Source organism: Brachypodium distachyon, chromosome 2, assembly GCF_000005505.3.
Source record: "Brachypodium distachyon strain Bd21 chromosome 2, Brachypodium_distachyon_v3.0, whole genome shotgun sequence".
In the NCBI taxonomy this organism is placed as follows: Eukaryota; Viridiplantae; Streptophyta; class Magnoliopsida; order Poales; family Poaceae; genus Brachypodium; species Brachypodium distachyon.
In genome coordinates this window covers 3,196,059-3,220,121 of record NC_016132.3, presented here as the reverse complement: position 1 = coordinate 3,220,121, position 24,063 = coordinate 3,196,059, and the positions used below count along the sequence as shown (strand labels likewise).

General features: G+C 46.5%; 4 protein-coding genes across 5 annotated transcripts; 3 read left to right on the top strand and 1 right to left on the bottom strand.

The window, feature by feature from the left end:
- Positions 1-638: 638 nt before the first annotated feature.
- LOC100829805 (NADH-cytochrome b5 reductase-like protein) lies at positions 639-6,008 on the top strand. Its single transcript, XM_003569402.4, has 13 exons — positions 639-946; positions 1,077-1,119; positions 1,819-1,894; positions 2,407-2,466; positions 2,714-2,764; positions 2,871-2,925; positions 3,056-3,126; positions 3,206-3,257; positions 3,406-3,483; positions 4,864-4,953; positions 5,030-5,143; positions 5,348-5,416; positions 5,647-6,008. Exons 1-13 carry the CDS (start codon positions 827-829, stop codon positions 5,701-5,703), a joined length of 936 nt encoding a protein of 311 aa, XP_003569450.1. The 5' UTR covers positions 639-826; the 3' UTR covers positions 5,704-6,008.
- Positions 6,009-6,172: 164 nt separating this feature from the next.
- LOC100828090 (uncharacterized protein At1g15400) lies at positions 6,173-7,398 on the top strand. Its single transcript, XM_003569397.4, has one exon. It carries the CDS (start codon positions 6,685-6,687, stop codon positions 7,024-7,026), a length of 342 nt encoding a protein of 113 aa, XP_003569445.1. The 5' UTR covers positions 6,173-6,684; the 3' UTR covers positions 7,027-7,398.
- Positions 7,399-13,594: 6,196 nt separating this feature from the next.
- Positions 13,595-15,024, top strand: LOC100825301 (transcription factor HY5). Its single transcript, XM_003569388.4, has 3 exons — positions 13,595-14,086; positions 14,191-14,534; positions 14,658-15,024. The coding sequence occupies exons 1-3, from the start codon at positions 13,969-13,971 to the stop codon at positions 14,754-14,756; spliced, it is 561 nt and encodes a 186-aa protein (XP_003569436.1). The 5' UTR covers positions 13,595-13,968; the 3' UTR covers positions 14,757-15,024.
- Positions 15,025-15,091: 67 nt separating this feature from the next.
- On the bottom strand, positions 15,092-21,646 carry LOC100842637 (ABC transporter C family member 3). Of its 2 annotated transcripts, XR_002963135.1 has the most exons (11): positions 19,003-21,646; positions 18,848-18,934; positions 18,116-18,763; positions 17,879-18,043; positions 17,506-17,800; positions 17,188-17,402; positions 16,671-16,976; positions 16,498-16,561; positions 16,113-16,352; positions 15,855-16,012; positions 15,092-15,313 (listed from the first exon to the last, which is right to left on the bottom strand). XR_002963135.1 is itself a non-coding variant. In XM_003565355.4 (10 exons), the coding sequence occupies exons 1-10, from the start codon at positions 21,400-21,402 to the stop codon at positions 15,909-15,911; spliced, it is 4,524 nt and encodes a 1,507-aa protein (XP_003565403.3). In that variant the 5' UTR covers positions 21,403-21,645; the 3' UTR covers positions 15,529-15,908. The 2 variants fall into 2 exon arrangements, 1 of the variants encoding a protein (XP_003565403.3); XM_003565355.4 differs by lacking the exon at positions 15,092-15,313 and having other exon boundaries at positions 15,529-16,012; positions 19,003-21,645.
- Between the last annotated feature and the right edge of the window lie 2,417 nt (positions 21,647-24,063).

The following is a 24,063-nucleotide window of genomic DNA, read 5'->3' as shown; positions in this document are numbered from 1 at the left end:
GACACTCGTCTCTAATGGAACGTGCGTCATCGACTCATACTAGCAAGAGAAAATTACGCAAAATCACCACATTTGAGGCATGTCTCTAGGAAAACCATCTTAAAAAAAATCAAATTACCACGGCTTTTGTGGTCAGTGTTACTCCCGCGCACTGATTTTGTTGTTGATCGTGTTTTGATGGAAAACCTGACAGGAGGCCCACATGTCAGGTGCCATGTTGGTTCCACGCTGGCCTAGCTGTCCATCGTGTCCAAACCCGACCCCGACCCCGAGCTGGTTCGACCAGACCGTGTCCGAGTTCGAGCTAGTATGGACTTGGCTGGATCAGACCGTCCTCGAGCCGGAGCGAGACCCAAATAGGGGAGCTGTTTGCAAGGGAGAAGGCGCGACCGCCGTCGCCGAAGCAGCCGCACGCGAAGAAGATGGTGTCCTGGAAGCAAGCTAGAGCCGCGACGGCGACTTTCTTTCCTAAAGAAAAATCTGGTAGGAAATTTTATGCTAAGTGACATGTGTCTTTTTCTAAAACACGAGTGGTGTTTTAAAGATTTACCAAAATTTGAGACGGCTGATAATTGTTAGAGAAATCGCAAAACAATTTTGTACTCGGTACCATTCTTTTCATTTCCATCTCAAAGGGACCTTTAAAAACCCAAACCACTTTCAAGAGGAACCCACTCAAAATCTCCACAGACAAGTCGCCACACTAGCCAGATCGGCTTCTGTTGCGAGACCAGCCTCTGCTTTGATCCCGCCGCCGCCGGCGAAGAACCTCGCCGCCGGCCTGCCGCCGCTCCCGTCAGATCGGATCGCACCACCGCGCTCCAACATGGCGGCTCTGCTGCTGCGTAGGCTCGCGGGGACCCACCGCGCCCGCACGCCGCTTGCCGCCGCCGCTGCCGCCGCGGGCGGGGCCGCGCTCTTCTACGCCTCGTCGCCCCCCACCGTCGTACGAGACCTGCCTGCCCCTCGCCTCCATTCATCCTTCGTTTTTCTTTTCCTTTTTCCATTCCTTGTCGTGGCTAGTGTGGGGAGGAGGCGAGAGTTTTGTTTGCCTCACTGTGTTGAATGATTTGCAGGCGCACCTGGAGGAGAAGGGGGAAGAAGCCGCTGCTAGAGTTGGTGAGTGCAGCTCCCGTTCGTTTTAAAATTCATCTCGATCTGGGTCTCGTGGCTGTATGGATTAACCAGGTTTATGCGTTTCTGCTTATGAATCTGTATCTCATTTCTGAGGTTATGCCATTTCTTCACTCGTGAAAAATAAATAAAATGTTATGCCATTTCCTTATGTATGCCTGTGCCTCTGCCATCGAAATTGCAAATGATATGTGCAGCCAGAAGGGCTGAACTCCACTCCTTTTTTTGGATAGCAGTAGAGCAGGCCTTCTAGAGGAATTTTGTAGGGGCAGTAACATCAGTTTAGTGCAGTACAAAATGTCGTATAGTATCCATTTGTATGACCAACAGATCAAGGTATTTTGTGTTAATCAAGACATACCATTGTCAAATGCTCAAGTGTACATGGACTTCTGTTGTCAGATGCTGGATTTTGGCATTAGTGGATAGATACATAAGTTTAGTCATTTAAGTAGAGCGGCCTGTATGGACTAATTGACTATCTCACCTTCTTGCAAACTGAGTTACTGCTTAGCTATTTTACCAGACTTTTTTTGCTTATAATTATTTAGTTTTAGTTTGCTAGCCATGTGATAGTATAGAGTGGTTTTTGGTTATATAAGTCAGTTACTTCAGTGTACAGTGACACATATCCTTTGTGGTTTTGGTTGTAACTAAATGATGAATGTTTTCTTCTTTTTCCAGCACTTAACCCTGAGAAGTGGTTAGAGTTCAAACTTCAGGAGAAGGCAACAGTTAGTCATGATTCACAGCTATTTAGGTAATGGTTACATAAGTTATACTTTTGCATTATAACATGATTGTAGTCATGATTCACAGCTATTCAGGTAATGGTTGCATAAGTTATACTTTTGCGATAACATGATTGTAGTCATGATTCACAGCTATTCAGGTAATTGTTACATGAGTTATACTTTTGTGATAACATGATTGCATACGTAATTGGTTCTGTTATGTACTATATCTAACTGCGTCGCAGTATAGATGGTTATGATGGTACTGTGTAGATTATGCTCTAGCATATCTAGTATATTGCAGTAGAATGCTTGTAGATATAGATTATTGAATTCACCATCAGTTTCCCATGTTCATGCTAATGGATTCTCATTTATTTTATTTTATTCACATCAAAGTTGTTAGATGACAAGATAGTAAAATTACCAAACTTAAATCCCGAAACAAATTTTCCTTGGAATATCAGTTGAGCCATTCTATCTTATTTTAAGTTCATTTGTTGCAATCAGAATCTTAAGCAAATGATTTGACTGGCAGATTTTCATTTGATCCATCCACTAAGCTGGGCCTGGATGTTGCCTCGTGTCTCGTAACAAGGTATATTTATGTTTACTGGTGCCTCCTAGATACCTCTACTAAGAGAACATTTACTGCAAAATTTAAATGCAATCAAGCATATATTTTGTAACCAAATGTTGTAGATTCTGATGATGTTCCAATACCATTAACTCAAACCACTGTTCTCTCTGATAATTCTTGTAGTCAAAAGAAAAATGCCATTTGTATTAGGCAAAAGAAATTATTTCACATATGTTACTATCTGAGATCATTATTGTCATTTCAGGGCTCCCATAGGTCAGGAAGTGGAGGGAAGGAAAAAATACGTTATTCGCCCGTAAGCAGACACACAGGCTGTTATCCATTTTCGCTATGGGGGCGTGATGAAGTTAGTACTTTTGCTTAATTACACAAGAATTAAAATTTTATCCTGTTATCTGCAGGTACACACCTATCTCTGATCCAGATTCTAAAGGACACTTTGACCTGTTAATCAAGGTATCCACAAAATTTGATGTCTATATTCCAGAAGCGGCTAGCTGCTTGTGAATACTTAAATATTCTGTTGTAGTTTGTAAGTTTGTTTCGAAATGGAATTATGAATAGTGTGAAAATTTTCTATGCACAGGTTTATCCTGATGGGCAAATGAGTCAGTATTTCGCAAATTTGAAGCCAGGGGATGTTGTCGAAGTCAAAGGGTAAAGTGAAATGAAAATCTTATTAGTTGTCTCACATATTATTGCTTGTCTGTGACTGAAGTCTTTCCTTTTTTTCTAGGCCCATTGAAAAGCTAAGATATAGCCCAAATATGAAAAGACAAATTGGCATGGTAAGGCAGAACCTTAAGTTCAGCAAAGCGTCTACCTTTTGAATTTATTTCAGCAAGTACAAAGCATCTGGTTCTTTTTGTTTTTTCTATAAAAGTATCATGCTGTAACCATATCAAATCTATTAAATAAAGTTCTCTATGTTTACAGATTGCTGGTGGTACTGGTATAACACCAATGCTGCAGGTTGTCAGGGCCATCCTCAAAAACCCTGATGACAACACTCAGGTAAGCTGCCATCACAATTTTTGCTTCTTCGCATTGACTTTCATGCGCTCCTTTGATGCTCAGGCATCGTATTGAGAAAGTAGTGTACTTGAACACTGTATGACACTATATCATAAGCATGCTACAAGGCAGACTAATAGTTCTGTCACTGGGTTAATATTCCTTCTATACTGTAATCATTTTTTAAAGGGAGTGGCTGGAGCTCAGTCGACTGAGATTTAATCTTTCTCAGTCGACGGGAGCCTAGGTACTTTTTTCTTCTGTTTTTTGGCTGGGCTTTTTTCGTAAAGATGGGCCTGTCAAGTTATCATGCCGGTATTAACTAATCTGGATTTTGGAAACAACACTGAGACCCATATGTGTTGCACCTGTAATGTTTCCCTTTGCTTGAGATTGCAATTGTATTTTTTTAGTTGCAGCCTCAATTTTCCCCATTGCACGTCGCATGGGGTTGCGACTGCAAATTTTTTTTAATTGCACCCTTAGTTTAATTCTTTCAGTTGCACCCATAATTTTTCCCATTGCATGAGATTGCGACTACAATATTTTTAGTTGCACCCGTAATTTTTTCCGGTTACATGAGATTGCGACTGTAATTTTTTTAGTTGCACCCATAATTTTCCTCATTGCATGGGATTTTCACCGTAATTTTTCTAGCTGCATCCATAATTTTCCTCGGTGCATGCCGTGCAGAATCGACTGAGAGCATTAGTAAAACCGTTAAAAAATCGCCTCAACTAGCCTGAACAAACCGCGACAATTTCTTTAAAACGGGACAAGAAAAAAGTAGTCAACACAATGAATAATGATCAAACTAAAAATTTGCAAATCAAAATTTTTATGCAATTTTCGGCTTCTGGATGTGCAATAACCTAATTGGACATTTCTAAAAGCCAAATCACGCACAAGTTAATCCGCGTGCTAATCGGCCAATTGAGAAATAAAAATTTCTCAGTCCAGATAAATAGCCTAGAAATTTAAAATGAGAAGAAGAATAAATGCACACACATTCAAGTACAAAAGAAAACACTAGCAAATCCACGTGAAAGAAAAAGAAAAAAAGGCTCAAGAAAATACAACGGGAGAACAAATAAAAGCTAGACAAAGATAATGCTAAATAGGCTGCTAATCATAACTAAGCTGCCCAGTAGCCCACTATAAACAACACGCAGGCTAGCCCATATAATTCTCAGCGAAACAAAAGTTAGGCCAGGACAGAGTGATCGCTTCCCTGGCATATTGATCGACTGAGAAATTTAACTTCTCAGGCGACTGTTCCCTAGCAAACTCCTTTTTTAAAATTCTTTGCTACGTTTCCTTAGTTTATGCCCACGTTGTTGTTCCTTGTATATTCTAATCTCTCTCTTTTTTCTTGTCTAGGTTTCTTTAATTTACGCGAACGTGTCACCAGATGATATCTTGCTGAAAAGGGAATTAGATAGACTTGCCAGCAGCTATCCTAATTTCAAGGTTGGTATTAATGAGATTAGTCCATTGTCACATGGGTGAAGTTATTTCTAAGCATGACATCCTTGCACAATTTCAGGTATTTTATACTGTTGATAAACCATCAAGTGACTGGAGGGGTGGTGCTGGATATATATCAAAGGACATGGTTTTGAAAGGTTTGCCGGGCCCAGGGGAGGATTCTCTCATTCTTGTGAGTAATTTCTGAAATTTCTGCTTAGAGTTATATTAAACATGGAATGCTTTTAGTGAAATGTCATTTAAATAATTCTGCCCCTGTTAGTTCTTTTTTTCTTATTCTCTGTCAAATAATTATCTTGAATAGATATCATGAACTTCACTGTTATAATTGGATTATTAAAAGACCTTTTCCGTTTCATGGTTTTCGCTTGGTCAGGTGTGTGGTCCTCCAGGACTGATGAATCACATATCTGGAGATAAGGCAAAGGATAGATCACAGGGAGAGGTACCGTGAATTTTTTATCGTTTATATTACATCTGATTGTCAGTTAACAACCTTAGCTAGGCAAATGACCTTGTTTGCATGCTACATTTGTCCATCTAGTAGACCCGTCAGAAAAGCACTATATTGTACACCATAGATTTACAGAATTACATTGACTCCTCTTCCAGCCAGCATGCATTTTATTTATCCCTTTTCAGTTATTTTATCAGTCCGATTTGGCTTCTCTGCAGGTCAGTGGCCTCCTGAAAGATTTAGGATACACGGCAGACATGGTATACAAATTCTGAGGGCGTGGCGGGAAAATCGGGACGCTGACATGCTTGCTGCCATGGCGATACAATAAAACTACCGCTGAACTTCTTGTTGTGCCGCAGCAATTTGGCGCTGAACAGACTTCAACCAGTTTTGGCCTCTTTTTTCCCGTTTTCATAACGTCCATTGACAATCGTGATGAGATGACGAAAAGCCTGAACTTAGCATGGCATCTGGCCATGGGCCTGAGCTTCAACTCTTTCATTTGTGTGCATGTGCGTAAGTGCGTTGCATGGGCAGACAATTAGACACCTGAATAAGCCCCAGTTGGACACGGGAACACGCTGTTTGTTGTTTGTTCAACCCGGCACGCGTCTCAGTGCGGATCGCATGCTGCTGCTAGAATTAGCAAATAAATGGTGTGATCATCAGGAGGAATTATAACCGGTTGATGCTGGTTGAAGTGGCTAACAAAGGGGATTCTGTTGGAGGCATCTAGTGGATCAATCGTGAGGCGATGTGACGTGTAGAACAATTGGCGATGTAAGATGTCGATGGCTGCACCGATAGCCACGCCGGATGAGAAAAAAAATCATGACTAATCTCCCTAAAATTAGATTTAAATTAGAACACCGTGCTGTTCGAGCGGTAAATTTAAGTTGAAGATGAGGCTGTTCAAGCGCTTGTGATTCGCAGATGACACGGCAGATAATTTAAGCAAAACTTATGTTGCCCTCCTACATGCACAAGATCGATTGCCTGTGGTGTCAACCCAGTGTGCAGGCAAGGCACGCCTTCCAAGCATCATAATCCTTGCCAGAATATGTGCCTGCCGGTCACCATCGTTTGACCCTTATCCCAGCAATTTGCTGTCTTCTCCAACTTGTAGTCTTGTAGATAGATATGCATGCTGCATAGGAGTATTTAGCTTGGGACACATATCACTCCCCTTCTCCATCAGTCCTCATTACAAAACCATAGAACAAAACCCAGAGTTGAGCAAGAGCAAGAGCAAGATGGCCGGGCTGCAGAGATCTTCACTAACATTCCGGAGGTCTGGTTCATCAGGCATGGTCTGGGATCACGAGAGCCTTATGTCAGAGGACCATCATGGCCAGATGGATCAAGGGGAGCCGGAGTTCAAGGAGCTAAGGCACTCTCGCAGCGTTGGGTCTCTTGGTCTGCAGCGGCGCCGGCGGCGCGACGGCGATGGCGGCGGCAGCAGCCAGGCTTACCGTACGCGGCGTGTGACCCCGGCCCTGGATCCACCTTCGCCCAAGGTCCCTGGTCCCTGCATCTTCTGTGGAATTTTCAGGAAGGCTGGGTCTTCAGAGCCCTCTAAGCCCAGGAGGTACTAGAGTGCTACATCTTCTTTGATCAGCCATATTCTGTGAGCTTTTATCCTTCGAGAAGATGATCGATGTAGCCTGATGGTTTGTGAGCTCGTGAAGTTCAGGCCCATCAAGTGGAGATGCTGGTAGTTTGGGTCATATGCGTCATGCGTGGATGCAGTTTGGATAGTTTTGTGCCCATCTGCTTACTGTGCTGCTCGATATATTACCCTCTGTTTGTCTACCTCGTGTTAGTTTGTCCATGTAACACTGCATGTAACAGTATTCTTGAGAGAATCAAGTACATGATAGAATATGTATATACATCTCCTTGCACAGTTGCACTGCATATTTTGTATAAGCTCATGTGTACATGAACACGATGCTTGCCTTTGTTCCTGTACCCGTCTCTTTTAGAAGAACCTGTATGCTGTGAGTCCATTTCATCTGTAAGTAGTACTCCCTCCGTCCCATTTTAAATGACCCAAATTTGTCCAAATATGCATGTTCTATGCCTAAAAAACGTCTAGATACGTGTAATATTTTGATACTTAATATGACACTTAATTTATATTCGTAGATCCGGATCCATATGCTGGGGGAGAGCAGCCGCATGCGCCTCCGCTGGTGGACGTGGTCGGGGAGCTCCCACCGTAGGCGCCTCCCTCGTGTGGAAGCGGACTCCCACCGTGAGCTTTTCACCGGGGCGGCCTCCTCAAGAGTCGTGCTCCCGTAGCCACCTTCTATCAGGGCCGTCCTCCTCCGTTTGACGCGTGACACCGGCACCTTTACAGCGCAACCGAGGCGCATGACGGGGACGGGGAAGTAGTCGTGCTCCCGTAGCGGCCTTCCACCAGGGCGGCCTCCTCCGTTTGACGCCTGTCACCGGCACCTTTAGAGGCCAACCGAAGCGCATGACGGGGACGGGAAATGAGTCGTGTTTCCGTAGCCCCTTCCACCGAGGGCGGCCTCCTCCGTTTGACTCCTGTCACTACCGGCACCTTTACACGCCGATGGGCATGACGGGAAGGGGAAGGACTCGTGCTCCCGTAGCCGCCTTCCTGCCACCAGTGCGGCCTCTTCTGTTTGACACCTGTCACCGGCACTTCTACAGCACTAACAGAGGCGCATGACGCGGACGGGGAAGGAGTCATGCTCCCGTAGCCACCTTCCACCACCAGTGGTGGCCTCCTACGTTTGACGCCTGTCACCGGCACCTTTACAGCGCAACGGAAGAGCATGACGAGAATAGGGAAGGAGCCATGCTTCCGTAGCTGCCTTCCACCCGGGGCGTTGACTCCTGTTGGCACCCTTATAGCACCAACGGATACGCATGACGGGGACGGGAAAGGAATCGTGCTCGCACATTTAACCGGGACGGCCTTCTCTGTTTGACGCCTGTCACCGGCGTCTTGACAGCGCCAACGAGGCGGACGGGGAGGAGTCGTGCTCCCGTAGCCGCGGTTAACCTATTGCAGCCTGCATAAATTATGGATTTGGGAAATTGGAACTCAAGCATCGTCGAGCCCGAGGTTTAAGCGGAGCTAGGCAAAATTAGTGGGTCCGGCTTGTTTTTTAAGCATCTAGCAAATTGTTGGAGGGGTGTGTGTGGGGGGGGGGGGGGAGTGTAACATACCGGCTTTCGAAGTTTCAAAATCTTTTTTTTCTAAAAATGACCATTGAATTTTTTTGTTGAATGAATCAAAACTTAACTAAAACCTTTCTCGGTTCTTAGGTTTAAAATTGAATTAACGTTGACTGGAATATAATTTGGTTCATATTTGCTCATTTGGTTTCTTTATATTTATTTGGATTTTCCATGTTCAAATGTGCACTTCGAATCTCTCTAGAATTCTCGAGTTGATTTGGTGTTTGACTGAAGTTCATTCGATATCAGCTTTCTGTAAAAAGAAAGGCATTTGCTTTTTCGTTTAGGCTGAAATCCCCATCCGTGGTCCATCTCTCTTCTCTCATTTTTTCCCCGAAAGTGATGTGCGTACGACGTTCTCTGTCCGATGCTAGACTGTGCGGTTTGGGATTCATGCAGCAATTAGATCAAAGGGTCATGTGCTCGCGTCGTACGAGTGTAGGATGAAAAAGTGTCGTACGTATAGCAGTGTTGATTGAACCGAAAGTGATGTGCGCACGACATTCTCCGTCCGATTTTGCGTCTGATGCTATACTGTGCGTCTGGGATTCATGCAGTAATTAGATCAAAGGGTCATGTGCTCGCGTCGTACTAGTGTAGGATGAAAAAGTGTCGTATCGTATAGCAGTGTTGTAATTGAACAACAAGAATGGAATTTCCACTAATAAAGTTTATCCATTAGTGGTTTCCATGTGGACAAGTTGACCTGATGTGCTCTACACTTGGTTGGATGATGGCTTGTACAGTGCCCTAGTGTTAGGCATATCGGGTGTCTTCTTTTGCTTTTGCAAATTCTATTTGTTTTAGGAGCTACTTTTAGAGAATAGATGAAACGAAGTGACTGGTGGTACTAAGGCTTGAGATAATCCTAGAATTATGACAGCCTTTCGTTATCAGTTCATTTGAGTTCAAGTATTGGAAGGACAGGAGATTCAGTCCATTACACTTCTTGATTTGCAAGCACATATAATTGGTTGGGATATCCATATTAAATGAACGTTTCACAATTGCATTGCTTCTTGTAGGTTCCTGTCCCTATCCTAGTTGGGGCCGGACAGACATACAACCAGCTGTTGACCTTCATGCCTCTTCTGGAGTTTTCCTTGGCGGATTATTAACGAGGCCATTCTCAGCGATCTATTGCTTGAAAAGACAAGCACTTGCTTTAGGTCCACCCATCCCAACTTGGTTCAAGTTCTCTGTTCTCGTCGTGCATATTTGCATGGCAGTCCTCATTTGCAATGCTAGGTTAAGCATACAAGTCAGATTAATTAGTTGAACAAGTGTGGGAGGAAGCATCATGGAAGATTGTCAAAGCAACAGGCGGCATGCAAAGATCTGCGCACTCCGTTACATATTAAGTGACTCAAATTTGTCATATTAAGTGACTCAAATTTGTTTAAATATGAAAGTATGTGTATACTAAAATACGTCTAGATAGATGTAATAAAAAGTCATTTAATATGGGACGGAAGGAGTATCCATGATTAATGGTTCAGACCTCTGAGAGGTAGGCCTGGTAAATGGTTTAGAACCAGACCGTATCCAAACCAGATCACAGCCGGATTCCCCGTGGACCCTAATCAAACCAATTCACGATTAGCTTGTGAGAAACTGAACCAGCCCAAACCGAATTGACACCTCAAACCAAACCAATCCAAACCATTCCCTTCAAATGGTTTCAAACCCATTTACGTCAAATGGTTTCAAACAGTTCATTCAAAATCTAAAGCCACAACTTCAATTACAGAAAATAATCCATCCATCAGTGTTATATCGAAAGTTCCAACCACACATCAGAAGTGTATTACTCCTACATATCCTTTCCAAGTCATGAAATAAATTAGGATTCGCATCAAGGGAAACACAATTTAGTCACTACAGTACAGTAGAACGGTTCCAAACTGCAGAACTAGAGTAGCCACAATGAGAAAAAAAATGCAAATTCCCCAAAGCTTACCTTATGGTCTATGGAGATAAATCGCTGCGTGGGGGCAGAAAACCAAGTGGATGATGTGGTGCCAAATGTTTCACTGCGACCTGTGGAGGAGGAGCGGCGGCTGCTCCGGCGAGGAGGAGGTGCGGCTGCGCGGGTGTACTGGGGCGGAGGGGGCGCGCCGGTGAGGAGGTGACACGATGGCTCCGGTGTCCGCGGAGGAGGAGACGGCGCGACCGAGGAGGAGGCACCTGAAGGCTGGCTGTTCGGAGAAAGGCTGCGGACCTGCGGTCGATTCGTGGATGGAGATGGACTGGCGGCGGAGTCGGGCACGCGACAAGACTCGACGGAAGGGCGGCGCAACCAGGCCGCCGGCTTCCGCACCACACGCCGGCCTTGCTTCTCGAGGTGGTGGTGCGGCCCGCCCCCGCCCTCCCTCGCCGGAATTGAAGTGAAGACGCCGCCCCAACCTCCTGCAACCCTCCCTCGCAGACGCAGCGGCAGGTCACGACCTAGCCAACTTCCGATCTGTTGGAGAGCTCTCACGACCTAACCCCACGGGTTGAACCCAAATGAAACCAAACCATTTGTCTCCAAAACCGAACCGAACGGAACCATATTTGACTAAGAACCGCACCAGACCGAACCAATTGTGAACATAACCCAGTCTAACCCGTCCAAACGAAAACCAATCAAGGATCCAAACCGTTTTATCCATTCGAAACCAGACCATTTACGAGGCCTACCCAGGGGGGACAGGTCAGAAGTGTCCGGATTGCAGGAATAAATCACTTTTTGTCAGGATGAAATTAAAGCAAAGATCTTTCACGAAATAGAGAAGACTGCTGCTGCCCTTTAGTGACCTGTTAGCACACACTCTAACTGCTGTTTATGTCCCATCAACAACAAAATGAGTTTTTATGATGCCCGCTAGATCTTCTCGTCTGCTCCAAATGCTTTTGGCTACGTGGAGATGACGTGGTATATGTACGTGGACACGACTAGCAGATGGCTTCCTAACAAGGAAAGTTGGGAGACTGGTAACGCCGAATCGGTCGACCCCCCACTATCTACGCCTCTTCATAGCCACATGTTTTTACTTAGGCCCCCAAATTTGGCATATACTGCAGAGAGATTAACAGAGAAAGTATTACTTATGTCAGGCACTTATTTTTTCTGAATACTTTTTACTTTTCTCTGGTTCTTTCCTTTCCTCTCTCCGTGTCCCACTTTCAAGTACATTATGGTACATGTCATGTTTTTAAGTACATATTTAGTACATTATGATAATTGGACTATTCCTTTATCAGTTTTCAAATACCTCGTGTACATGAACTTATGAGACTAGTACATCGTAGGTACATCACATGTACCTTATCAATTTTTAAGTACCTCATGTACATGGACTTATAAGACAAATACATTGTATGGTACATCATATTTACCAAGAAAAAAATTAAAGTACATGACAAATACATGACGAGTACATCAAAATACATCAAGTTACATGACAAATACATTAAGGTACATCACAAATACCTAAGTACTTCATCAGTCCTCGATCATTACAATCAGCAATCGATGCCTCAAAGAGATAGAAAGAAGGAATCAAAGAGGAAAACTCGAATTCAACTTTAAATTCAACAAAACCAAGTACCTAAGTACTCGAATTCAACAAGGTATCGTCACAGGTTTGTACTATCCCCTTCCTTCCTAAGTACCTACTCAATCATAGTGCCTCCAATCAAAGTACCTCATTGATCTATATTTGTACTCTTAGTTCAAAGAGAAACCACAAGATCCCAAATCAAAATACCTCAGGTACCTTTATCCATGCCCCGCGATGGGGATACACAAATCAAATCAATACCAAGATCCGCACGACGGGGGCAGCCGGGACGACGGCGGCGGCGGCGGAGCCCGGGACGTCATCGGAGTGGAGGCCGCAAATGGAGACAGCAGGGCCGGAGGAGCAAGGGGACGGCTCCGTTCCTCCAGCCGGGGGATGGGGCGGCGTCCAAGGGAGAGATGGGGTGGCAGCCATGGCACTTGACCAGGAGCACTCGTGTTGGAGGAAGAAAGAAGAAGGGAGGAAAGAGACGAGGAGATGGGAGAGAAGAAACAGACGTGGATGACAGAGGAGTCAGAAGGATTAACATTATAGATAGAAAAATAAATAAAATAAGGGAACAGGTGGATGGTGGAGACGAGGGATGTAGATCGCGAAAGACTGGTTCATCGTGTGCGCCATGAAAAAACCTTAGGATGATCACCCGAGAGAAAATGGCTCAGAAAGGAGTTCGAACATCCGAGAATCGCACAGCTGTTGGCATTGGCGTGAGCCGACGTGACGGTCAATGTTTGCTAGAACGTGATCTATCTGAACGTTGTACCGTCGCTTCTCACGAATGGTCAACATATAAACAGTCGTTAGCTGTAGAGGTTTATCTTTCGTTATGGCATGGGGGGATTCCGCACCGTGCAGCTAGCACGATGCAAAAGTGGGTGGCATCAACCCATAACATTTCAAATACGTGCACCGTTAGATATTTAGGTGTAGTAATTTTTTAAAATAAGTCGACTGGGAAATGCTTAATTATGAATAATTTTTCCGAAATTAAAGCCAGTGTGACCGTCAACTCTCCCTATGTTAGCAAGCTCAACGACCTAGCTTGTGGATGTTGGCTCTGATCGGATTTTTTGTTCTTTCATGCTTCTCACTGTCAGGCACGATATGCCGCGTGGAAAGCGCAAGAGCACCGTTTCGTAACTGCCGGCCCGAAGCAGCTCAAAATTCCGTCACGTGTTCTGCCCTCTCCACTCCAGAGAGAGTGAGGGCAAAAATAAAATACAGTATACGGAGTACATTTTTATGAGAATAAAATAAGTTTTTTGTTGTCTCCATCGGGAAAAGCTGGGGGCACGCGAATCGGATGGGCGGGCACGCGGCCACGCTCCCGAGGCGGCCACCGTCAGATCCGGCGGCCGCGCGTATGGCGCCGGGCCACGCCACGCTCCCCGCGCCGCCGCCGTCCGATAGGCGTGCCGTGCACGGCGGAGATCGCGTCTCATCCAAAAACCCCCCACCCACCGACCTTCTCCATTTCTCCCTCTCTCCTCCGTCTTCCCCACGCAGCACGCAGACTCTGTTCCTCTTTCTCTCTCTTCTTCGTTCCCGTTTCTCCGTCTCTCTCACATCCGATCTGCATCTGCCTCTCTCTGTTCTTCCTGTTTCCTTTTTGGTTCAAGTGGTTAGCATCAAGATTTGATTTTGTTTTCTTGGAGCGGCGGAGCGTTGGGTGGGAGATTTCCGGGAGATCTTGCTTGATCTGTTCGTGTAGCTGGAGTCTGAGGTCGGAGGGGGGAGGAAGAGATTAGACCAGAGATGGCGGCGCAGGAGCAGGAGCAGGAGAAGCAGCAGGCCAAGACGAGCACCACCAGCTCGCTCCCTTCCAGCAGCGAGCGCTCCTCCAGCTCCGGCCCCAACAACCTCAAGGAAGGAGGTATGTATGCATATCTACACATGCTCGATTTCTCGCTTCGTGTTTGGTGAATTCAGCAGCTGGAGGGAGAAGTTGATGCGTGTATTTTGTTGTTATGGTTGCAGGGGCGGAGAGCGACGAGGAGATACGGCGGGTGCCGGAGATGGGCGGCGGGTCGGCGTCGTCCGGCGCCGGCGACGGCAAGCAGCTGCTGCTGCAGCAGCACGGGGCCGGGGGGCAGCCCCCGGCGTCGGCGTCGGGGAAGAAGCGCGGGCGCGCCGCGGGGGACAAGGAGCAGAACCGGCTGAAGCGGCTGCTGCGGAACCGCGTGTCGGCGCAGCAGGCCCGGGAGCGGAAGAAGGCCTACATGACGGAGCTGGAGGTGAAGGCCAAGGACCTCGAGCTCCGCAATGCCGAGCTCGAGCAGAAGGTCTCCACCCTCCAGAACGAGAACAACACGCTCCGCCAGGTACAACAAGACAACACATCCCTCCTCTGATTGGAACTCAATTGCTTTTCATTTCGCTCTCATGGCCCTTTGCCGCCCATGGCGATGCTGAATTTTTAGACTTTGTCTCTATCTCTCTTTCAGATACTGAAGAACACGACGGCGCACGCGGGCAAGAAGTCCGGCGGCGGCGGGAAGGGCGGAGACGGCGGCAAGAAGCAGCACCACTTCAGCAAGAGCTAGAGAACTTGCTGCTGCTCGTATGCTGATCTGACCATTGTTAGGACACGCTGCTGCTGCTGTTGTTCTTGTTGCTGCTGCTGCCGCGGTTTGACGCCTGTCTTGTCTTCTTCTTCTTCTTTCTTCTTTCTGTACGGTTTGCTGTCGCCTGCATGTTTAGCTAATGCCTCACTGTTGTGTTTTACCCTGTCCCTGGTAGCTTGTTCTTTAGGGAAGTCGATCTATGGAACATTGTTGTGTAATTGATGATTGCGTAGCACTATTCTATTTATTTGTTTTCCATCTCTGCGTCGCTGTGCACATGGAAAAGAATGTGAGAAGACCAACTCTAGATGATCTGGATTTTGGTGAATGAAAAGGATGAACACAAGATGTTGGCAAGGAAATACTAGCTCCTGATGAATTGTACTTGTGTTATTTTGTGAGGAGGCAACCGAGGCCTAATGAAACTTCAGTAAAAACAGCTGGTAGATGATAGTTGGTTAACCGGGGAGCTACTGTTCACAGTCAAAGAACAGTTGACAGTGCAGTTTGTGTCTTGCAATTGACTGATGGAGCACCTGCACAGTGAGGAAGTCGTATTTTTATACGGCACAACCTTAGCATATACTAGTAGTACTCCAATAGATTTCAACAAGGTTTTTAGAGAGGAAATGGGGTCAAATTTACAAGATTGGCTGTTCATGACATTCTTGCACCCAACACTGACCCACAATAAGAAGAATCAGGATGGGACCATGAGATGTCTATTTATCAGCCCTTTTAAACACGGTGGTAAAATGCAAAACTAAACAAAATTCTTTATTTATTCAGGTATCACAGTCCACCAAATTACCTAGTGACAGAACTTTTCCCGCGTGTACAGTCCACCGTCAAGCACATGACAAAAGTTCTTCCTATCATCAGCAACTACTTTCTTCAGACATCAATACAGTAATACTGCTTTAACAAACTTTTAAGAACCTTTTCGGCTTTTGATTCAGAACATGTAAAAGTTACCGCTAGTTTTAGCAGGACTAAACACCATATGGTGGCAGATCTGCTGCTACTTCACATCTCATCTACCAGAAAATTTTCGGCATCATCAACGGTCAGACTCACTCATCAAGACAGCCTCAACGGCCTGGAAGAATCGCCTGAGCTTTTGCTCATCTGCTATGTATGTGTCGCCCTCATCGTGTACTCTGCTACAAGCTTTGAGAACAGAGACGACTTGTCCTCCAGCAGCTTGGCCGGCGTGTCACGCTCCACGGCCACACCTGCAAAGATTGGGATGGTATTTGTCAGACCAACACACCAGAATTATGGAAATTAGCAGCATGTGATTGTGATTTGGTTTAAAGGGGCCTGATAGCTGACCGTTGTCAAGAAGCAAGACCACGTCGCTGTCGAGGACCGAGGTGATCCTATGCGCGATTGTGATGACAGTTGCGTCTGAAAAATTCTGCCGTAGTGTTCTCTGAATCATGTTGTCTGTCGCGGTATCCACAGAAGCAGTGGCTTCGTCCAGAACCAGTATCTTGGTCCGTTTCAGAATCACCCTACCAAGACAGACAAGCTGACGCTGACCCACGCTCCAGTTCTCTCCATTCTCTATCACTGCAAGCAAGATTCAGAGAGCTTCTTAGTTTTCGGAATAGTATGCACATGCTGATATTGGATTCGGGAAGAAAATGAACTAATACTGGCGAAAATGAGAAGGGTCAGAATGACACTTTCAACTGCATGACTCAAAATATCAGACCTGGTGAGTCAAGTTTAAGCTCCTTCTTCCTGACCTCATCTCCTAGCTGACAGTTATCCAAGGCCTGAAATAGAGCAAAAAAGTTCATTACTACAAGTTTGCTACAGGTTCTCGAGCATTGCAACAGTATTTGACGACTGATCAGAAATGAATCATGTGGACATCGAAACTACCTCCCAGATTTGATCGTCATTGTACTCTCCAAGAGGGTCAAGGTTGCTCCGCACAGTTCCCTCAAACATTGTTGGATCTTGGGGAATGATGCTCAGTCTAGACCTCAGATCATGCAGCCCAATAGTGCAGATGTCGACACCGTCTACTAGTATCTGTCCAATAGTAGGTTCCACGATACGGAAAAGGGCCTGTATGAGAGTTGATTTACCACTGCCTGTTCTTCCGACAATACCAGTCTTCATGCCTCCAGGAAAAGTGACCGTAAGGCCCTTCAGAACAAATGGTAGTTGTGGAGCATATCTCACCTGCATCAAACTGAAACTTCAGGATCTGCACTATCTAGAATAATTGTTTATTCTCATCTGCAAAGCAACGAATCAACAATTCGTTTGCCCATTGGACTGCATTTCTGATGGTTCATGCACAGCATTAAAAGTACATAATTTCTGCACGACAACATGGTAACAGAAAAAGGTAACAGAAGTAAACATGAGGAAGAAGGACAAAGGTATTTACATGGACGTTAGAGAGCTGAATTTCTCCCTCCGATGGCCAGTTATGAGGCAACTTATCTCCTGACATTGAAAGAGGGGGCTCTTCAGGAATGCTCATGTATTGCAGAATTCTTTCTACTGATATAATTTTGTTCTCCAAATTGCACATACTCCAGACAACCCATGCTTGCAGCATGTTCAAATTAAGCCCATATGTGACTGCGAGACCAGCAATTCCTGAAAGCAGGATGCAAATTTAGTTACAAGTCCATATCAATTAAAATCTTATCTACTACCGTCTATTCAGTATAAATACTGTTCCGAACTAGTTATATCATACCTGGATCAATGAGACCAGTTGGCAGACTGATCAAAAATATCAAAGCAAATGCAAATGTAAGGGATGACAGTGTATCCAGGCGGAAGCAAAGCCACTCCATTGCTGCAGCATTGTAGAATTTCGGTCGAGAGTAGGCATCCATCAGATGGCTATTTGTTGATACAAACTGATTTTCCTTGCCAAAACTTCTGATGGTTGTCGACCCAGTAATAGATTCTGCAAAATGTTGTATGATTGGAGCTTTGCAAACCCCTACCAGCCTTTGCAGCTCTCTGGCTGTATCAATGTAGTAGCGCTGCAAAACAATAAATATAATGAGGTGCTTATCTTGCAGTTAAGATAGCATGAAGAATAAATAATTAGGTTAGAGTACCTGATACCAGAAGCAGGCAGTTATTACAGGAACAAACACAACAAACACCTGCCATGCAACCTGAGACATCACTGCAATAATCCCAACTAGTTGTATGATGGAAAACGCAACAGAACCCATCTGGTAAGCAATGCTGGTGTCCACTTCACTTTGATCAGTTGAAGCCTGAAAAAATTAACTTGTGTGAGCAATTAAATTGTACTTCCTAGGAGATTGGTGCAAATGCAAATGACTTACTCTGTTCAAGATGCGCCCACTCGGAGTGGAATCGAAGAAAGACATAGGAGCTCTGAATATGGACATATGCATCTTGTTGAACAACAGAGTTGCTGTCTTGTATGCAGCTGTCACAAGAAACAGTGCTCTTATGAGGATGCACAGTGAGCTTGCAACAGCCAACGCCACAAAGACATAGATCAGTGTCGACATGCTCACTGGAGGCTCAACGTCCTTCGACACAGGAGAAGCCCAGGCCATCCAGTAATTGCTAGCAATCTGAAGTACTTGGAAAAGTATCTGCGCTAGCAACACAAATGGTACAAGAGCTCCCCCGTAAGCCAACGTGAGGTACTTCCAGTAGACCCAGAATCCCACCCTGCCTTTCTCTCTTTCTTCTTCCTGCACCAGCTGCCCACTTCGAACCTTGCCGCTGTCTTCTTTGCCATTTTGTTTATCTTTCTCCTCAGCTAAAGACAACGACCTTGAAAGGCTTACTGTTACTGCACCGCTGGAAGAGAGAGCCTCACTGCCTTCATTAGCAACATCAATCGCATCCAATGCTGTGAGAGCATCCTGGTGAGCACCAACCAGTTCCATGAGTTCTTCACCTGAACCAAGTATTTCATGGTATTTACCTGCTTGTGCTATTCTCCCACCTTTCATTACCTACATCGCAATTATCTTCTAAGGAGAAGCAAACAATTTGATAATAATAAATTTACATGAAACTTTTGGCAATGAAATTCTCACCAGAATAAGATCAGCTGCAGGTAGGAACTCAATCTGATGAGTGACATAAACCACGGTTTTGGATGCCAAAGCTCCAAGCAAGCATTCCTGCAAATGATAGAAAACTTAAGAAATGTGATTAGAACTTCTGTTGAACATAACAGAACGTATAATACCTTGAAAAGGTGGGATCCTGTATGAGCGTCAACTGCACTGAAAGGGTCATCAAACAAATAGATGTCGGCATCCTGATACAAAGCCCTGGCTATCTGAATCCTTTGCTTCTGTCCGCCACTAAGATTGATGCCTCGCTCTCCAATGACCGTCTCATCACCGAATGGCAAGATCTCCAAGTCTTTCTTAAGAGAACAAGACTCAAGGACCCTGTCATACTTCTCACTGTCCATCTCCTTTCCAAACAGTATGTTGTCCTGAATTTTGCCACTCTGTATCCATGCGGACTGGCTGACATATGCCATTGTCCCACAAATCTTGACCTCTCCTGATAGCTTTGGAACCTCACCAAGAATGCAAGAGAGTAAGCTTGATTTTCCAGAGCCGACTGTCCCACATACTGCAACACGCATGCCCTGCCGAGCTTGAAAGTTCAGGTCTTTCAGAGTTGGCGCTTCAGGTGAGGCGTCCCAGGAGAAACTCCCATTGCTGACCTCAATTGCAACATCAGAGGTACCACTTGGCAACCTCTGCACAGCATCCATTGGCAACTCCTCGAGGCATAGGAAAGATGCTATCCTGTCAAGAGACACCTTAGTCTGGATCATCATCGAGATCGTGTCAGGAAGGTTGTATATTGGTTCTTGAAGCACCCGGAATGTGGCCAATGCAGAGAGCACCTTCCCTGACTCCAATGGTATCCCTAAGAGCATGCATGCCCCGAAGGTTACCACGGCGACGAAGGTCGGGGCACCCCAGAACACGAAGGTGGCCATGGTCGATGTGTAAAGGTATTTCTTGAGCCAGCTCGTCTCTGTCTTCCTCAGGTCGATGATCTTGGATAAGAACTTCATCTCCCACCCCTGCAGTTTAAGAATCCTCATGTTGCGCAGGATTTCAGATGTCGCCTTCATCCTGACGTCCTTGCAATCCATGAGCTTCTGCTGGAACTTCTCCTGCATCCGCATTGGAGGTACATTTGCAAGCATGACAACAACAGTGGCACCGAGCGCGGCAAGGGAGGCAATCCTGAGGGTGGAGTACAGGATGAACAATGCCATGCCTACTTGGAGTGGTACCAACCAGAGGTCGTGCATGTACCATGAGAAGAGCCCGACACGGTCGGCATCGACGCTGATGATGTTGATCATTTCACCACTCGTGCGGCTCTGTCTCGAGCGGCTGGACAGGGAGAGCCCTTTCTGGTACACGACGGAGACGAGCGCGGACCGGGCACGTATCCCCGCCTGCTGCAGCCGGAAGAACCAGTGCCGTTGCGACAAGCACTCGAACACCTTGGCTACAATGAAGGTGACAAAAAGGAGCTTCCCCTTGCTCGCGTACCTCTCATCACCGTTGAGGTACTGTACCAAGGAGTCGATGAGGTACGGGCCGACGTAGGTGGCCAAGTTGTAAACCAGCGCATAGAGCGCGGTCACCGCGATGTGCCACCACACGGTGCGCACCAAGGCCTTCGTGAGCTTGAACGCCGTGAGCTTCTGGCCGTCGCCCGCGAGCGCCTCGAGGTTGGTCTTGAACGACGGGAGCAGGCCGGCGACGCTGTCACCGGTGTCAAGGTCTGGGACGTCGTCGAGGCCGAGGGTCTTCCTGTGCCCGACGGCGAGCAGAGGCCCCATCCAGGAGAAGGTGAGGACGCTGAGGAAGCCGGCGCCGGTATACATGGAAGCATCGACGGTGTCGTTGCCGTTGTTCCCGGCGACACCATTGAGCAGAGGCTCCTCAGAAGCAGAGTCGCCAGCCTCTCTCGTGCCCGAGAACCCGGAGACGAGTAGCACCACGGCAGCGAGGACCGAGACGGCGTCGCCCACCCACGAATGCGCGGGCACGGGGAGCCGGTCGAGGCTCGTGGCGGCGTGGACGGCGACGGAGAGGACGGAGAGCAGCAGGAAGAGCGCCCACCAGAGCTTGAGCGCGGCGGGGAACCGCTCCTGGTCCCCGCGTCGCCGCGGGCGGCCGTGCTCGGCCTGCAGCCACGCCGCGAGCAGCAGCCACGCCACGGCGCGCGCGGCCGCGTCCACCTGGTCCGCCACCACGTCGGGCGACCTCCAATCGCCGCCGCCGCTGTCAAGGTACCACATGACCCACGAGTACGCGGCGAGGAAGAGCTCGCACGCCGCCAGGGCCCACGTGGCGCGCACCGCGACTGCCCGGCGCGACCACCGGGGCTCACCGCCGCCCCTTCTCTCCGCGGCGGCGTCCTTCCCGCGCCCGCCGGCGGAGGCGGAGAGGACTAGCCGCCCCGCGACGGCGAGCGCGAGCAGGAGGTGGGCCGCGGCGCCGACGCCGTGGAGGAGCACCGGCCACAGTATCAAGGGCAGCTGGTCTGCCGCCGGCGCCATCATCGCTGCCGCAACAGAAGACGCCCTGGCCGCGGTGGACATGATGGGGCTGCCGAGAGAGGTGGGCAGGCCGGGAGAAGGGTGGCTCAATCAGCCTTAGTTAAGATGAAGCGCGGGGCGGGGATAGGGCTTATATGGGTGGCGACCCCGCGCGGCGTCACCACACCATCATCGGTCCTCGCTGGTGGGGGAGGGGACGGCGACGGCGATGGGCGGCGGCTCCTTGGGGTGCAAGACACCACCACGGGCGGCCACCCACGTTTTCACCGCTGCGACGGAGGGGAACTTGGAACTCTCTTTTACCTCGGTTAATTTTTCAACCCAATCGGGGAGGGGTAGTTAGTTAGAGGGGGATCGACCAAGAGAGAAGATAGAGACAGAGCCACAGAGGAGTGACGGAAGAGGGTTCCTCTAATTTGAGGGTTTTAGTGCGTCTTTTTTTTTAAGCTAAAAGAAAGATAACTTTTTTTTCTCCTGAGAGAGTACTCGTAACTTTTACGAAGAGAACAAGGCAAGGAAAATTAATCCGGTATCTCTGTGCGTTGTTAATTTTTTGGAGAAAGTAAGAGGCACACGTGATCTGTTCTGAACAACCTTTTGCCTTTTGGTGGTGAAACCGTTGAGAGCGTAAAAATCTGATGTATTCTGGTTTTTATATCGCTGCTGCCCTGCTGCTACTGCCAGTTTAAAAAATCTGATCACGAGGGCCAGCAAAATCTGCCAAAAGATGTAATACTCCGTATCTCTGTTTTTATTTTAAAACATAACATGTACTTCGTCCGTCACATAATACGAGGGAATCAATTTAGCTAACTAAATATAAATTAAATAATAATAAAAAATCGTATCATTAAAGTTTTTTCGATAACGAATCTAATGATATTTTTTTTAAAGCATGCATATTTCATTAATTAAATTGAAGATCTAGTGATGCGTGCATGTCTCGTATTATGAGACGGAGGGAGGACTCAGTGCTAGACTTTCACTCTCAGTCAAGAATAAATCCAGTAGCATATCTCTGTTTTAGAATATAACAAGTACACACGATCTTTCTCGGGGAAAAAAAAAAGTACACGCGATCTGGCCAGAAGCACCTTTTCTTTTGGTTATATTATCGGTGAAGCTGTCGAGCATTGCTCTGTCTCTGCCCAGATTATTCTTGGTACTCCTATATCCAGACACATTGAAAATTATTCAGGGACACGCTTACGTTTCGCACTAGCTTGATTAGATTTGCTTTGCCCATCGCGGGTTCCCCTCGACCTCGAGTAGAAAAACAGCACCCCCTCTGTTGAACGAGCTATAGCTACTTGGTGGATGATGACAACTTTCTCCCAATATAACCAAATCAATACCTCAGCTCGAAAAGAAAATTCTACCTTTACCCCTATATTACGAGGCCCCGCACTTGCCCGGCTTTATTTAGCTCAATGGAAAGTGGTAATACTGAGTAGTTTATTGAGTAACCAAGAATCAGATCACGCAGGGTACGTGGTTCTCGCTTTTGCGGAATCAGGTTCCTGAAGGCCGTGCAGCTGATCCGATCATGCATGTTCCTGACTTCTTTTAACGACCCACATTCTCTTATTATTCTTCCACGAGTGCGTCACACAGTATTTTCTTAACTGCGCGCCATCTGTTCGTTTGTTCCAAATTCTGTTTTTCTTTTCTTTTCTTTTATGATGTCAAGATGTGATTCGGAAAATCGGAAAGGCCATAGGATGCGTAATTCCTCTGTCCCATAATATGAGGCACGCACGCATTCCTAAGTTCTCAATTTGATTAATTAAATATGTATGTTTCTTAACAAAAAGTACACCATTAGGTTCGTTATCGAAAGAACTTTCTAATGATATATTTTTTAAATTATTTAATTTATATTTAGTTAGCTAAATTAACAATCTATAAATGACTCATGTTATGGAACAGGGAATATATAAGTAGTTCAAAAATGAATATTGAGAGAGCCTAAGCGTACAGTACGGCAGCACCGCTTCGGCCACAGATCGATCCTCTGCTGTTTTCTTCTTACGCTGAACCAGTCAGATTCAGAATCTTCCAAAGAAGAGAAAAAAGAGATTCAGATAATTCCGATGGAAATTCTTCCTCACTGTATCGCTGCAGAACAGCCAGCGGTGCAACAGGAATCAGCGGGGTGTGTAGCCTACGTCATACTCTGATATATGCAATCAATCCTCAACATCCTTTCCGGCTAATTAACTATTCTAATCAAAATCCGATTAAATGATTACTCAAACTTGTGTGATAAGATCATAAGAACATGCAGCGTGCATGTTTCTTATCGTACACGCTTTTCCTCAGCTATAATTCGCGCGCCATCTTAATTTAGTTGCTCGCTATACTGAAGTTGGCATGCATCGATCGGTTGTTTGGTGTACATGCATTGCCATTTCCTTGTGTGGGCGCAAGCAATCCGCCCCAAGTTATTGCACTCTTGCGTGCACGTAGCCACGTATAGACGAAATTGTGTAATCCAAAATTCAGCCAATTATTCATGGCTAGATCTCAAGTTATTGCACAATGCAGACGCTGGCCGGGTTTCCATTTCCTGACTTTTCTCCCGGTATAATATCAGTGCCGCGCACTCACGTGTATAGGAACATGGTACCAACCATCTGGGAGTACCACCAACAGCAACTCCGAACGCAAAAGCCGGACCGATCTTATCTCTGTTTACGCCGT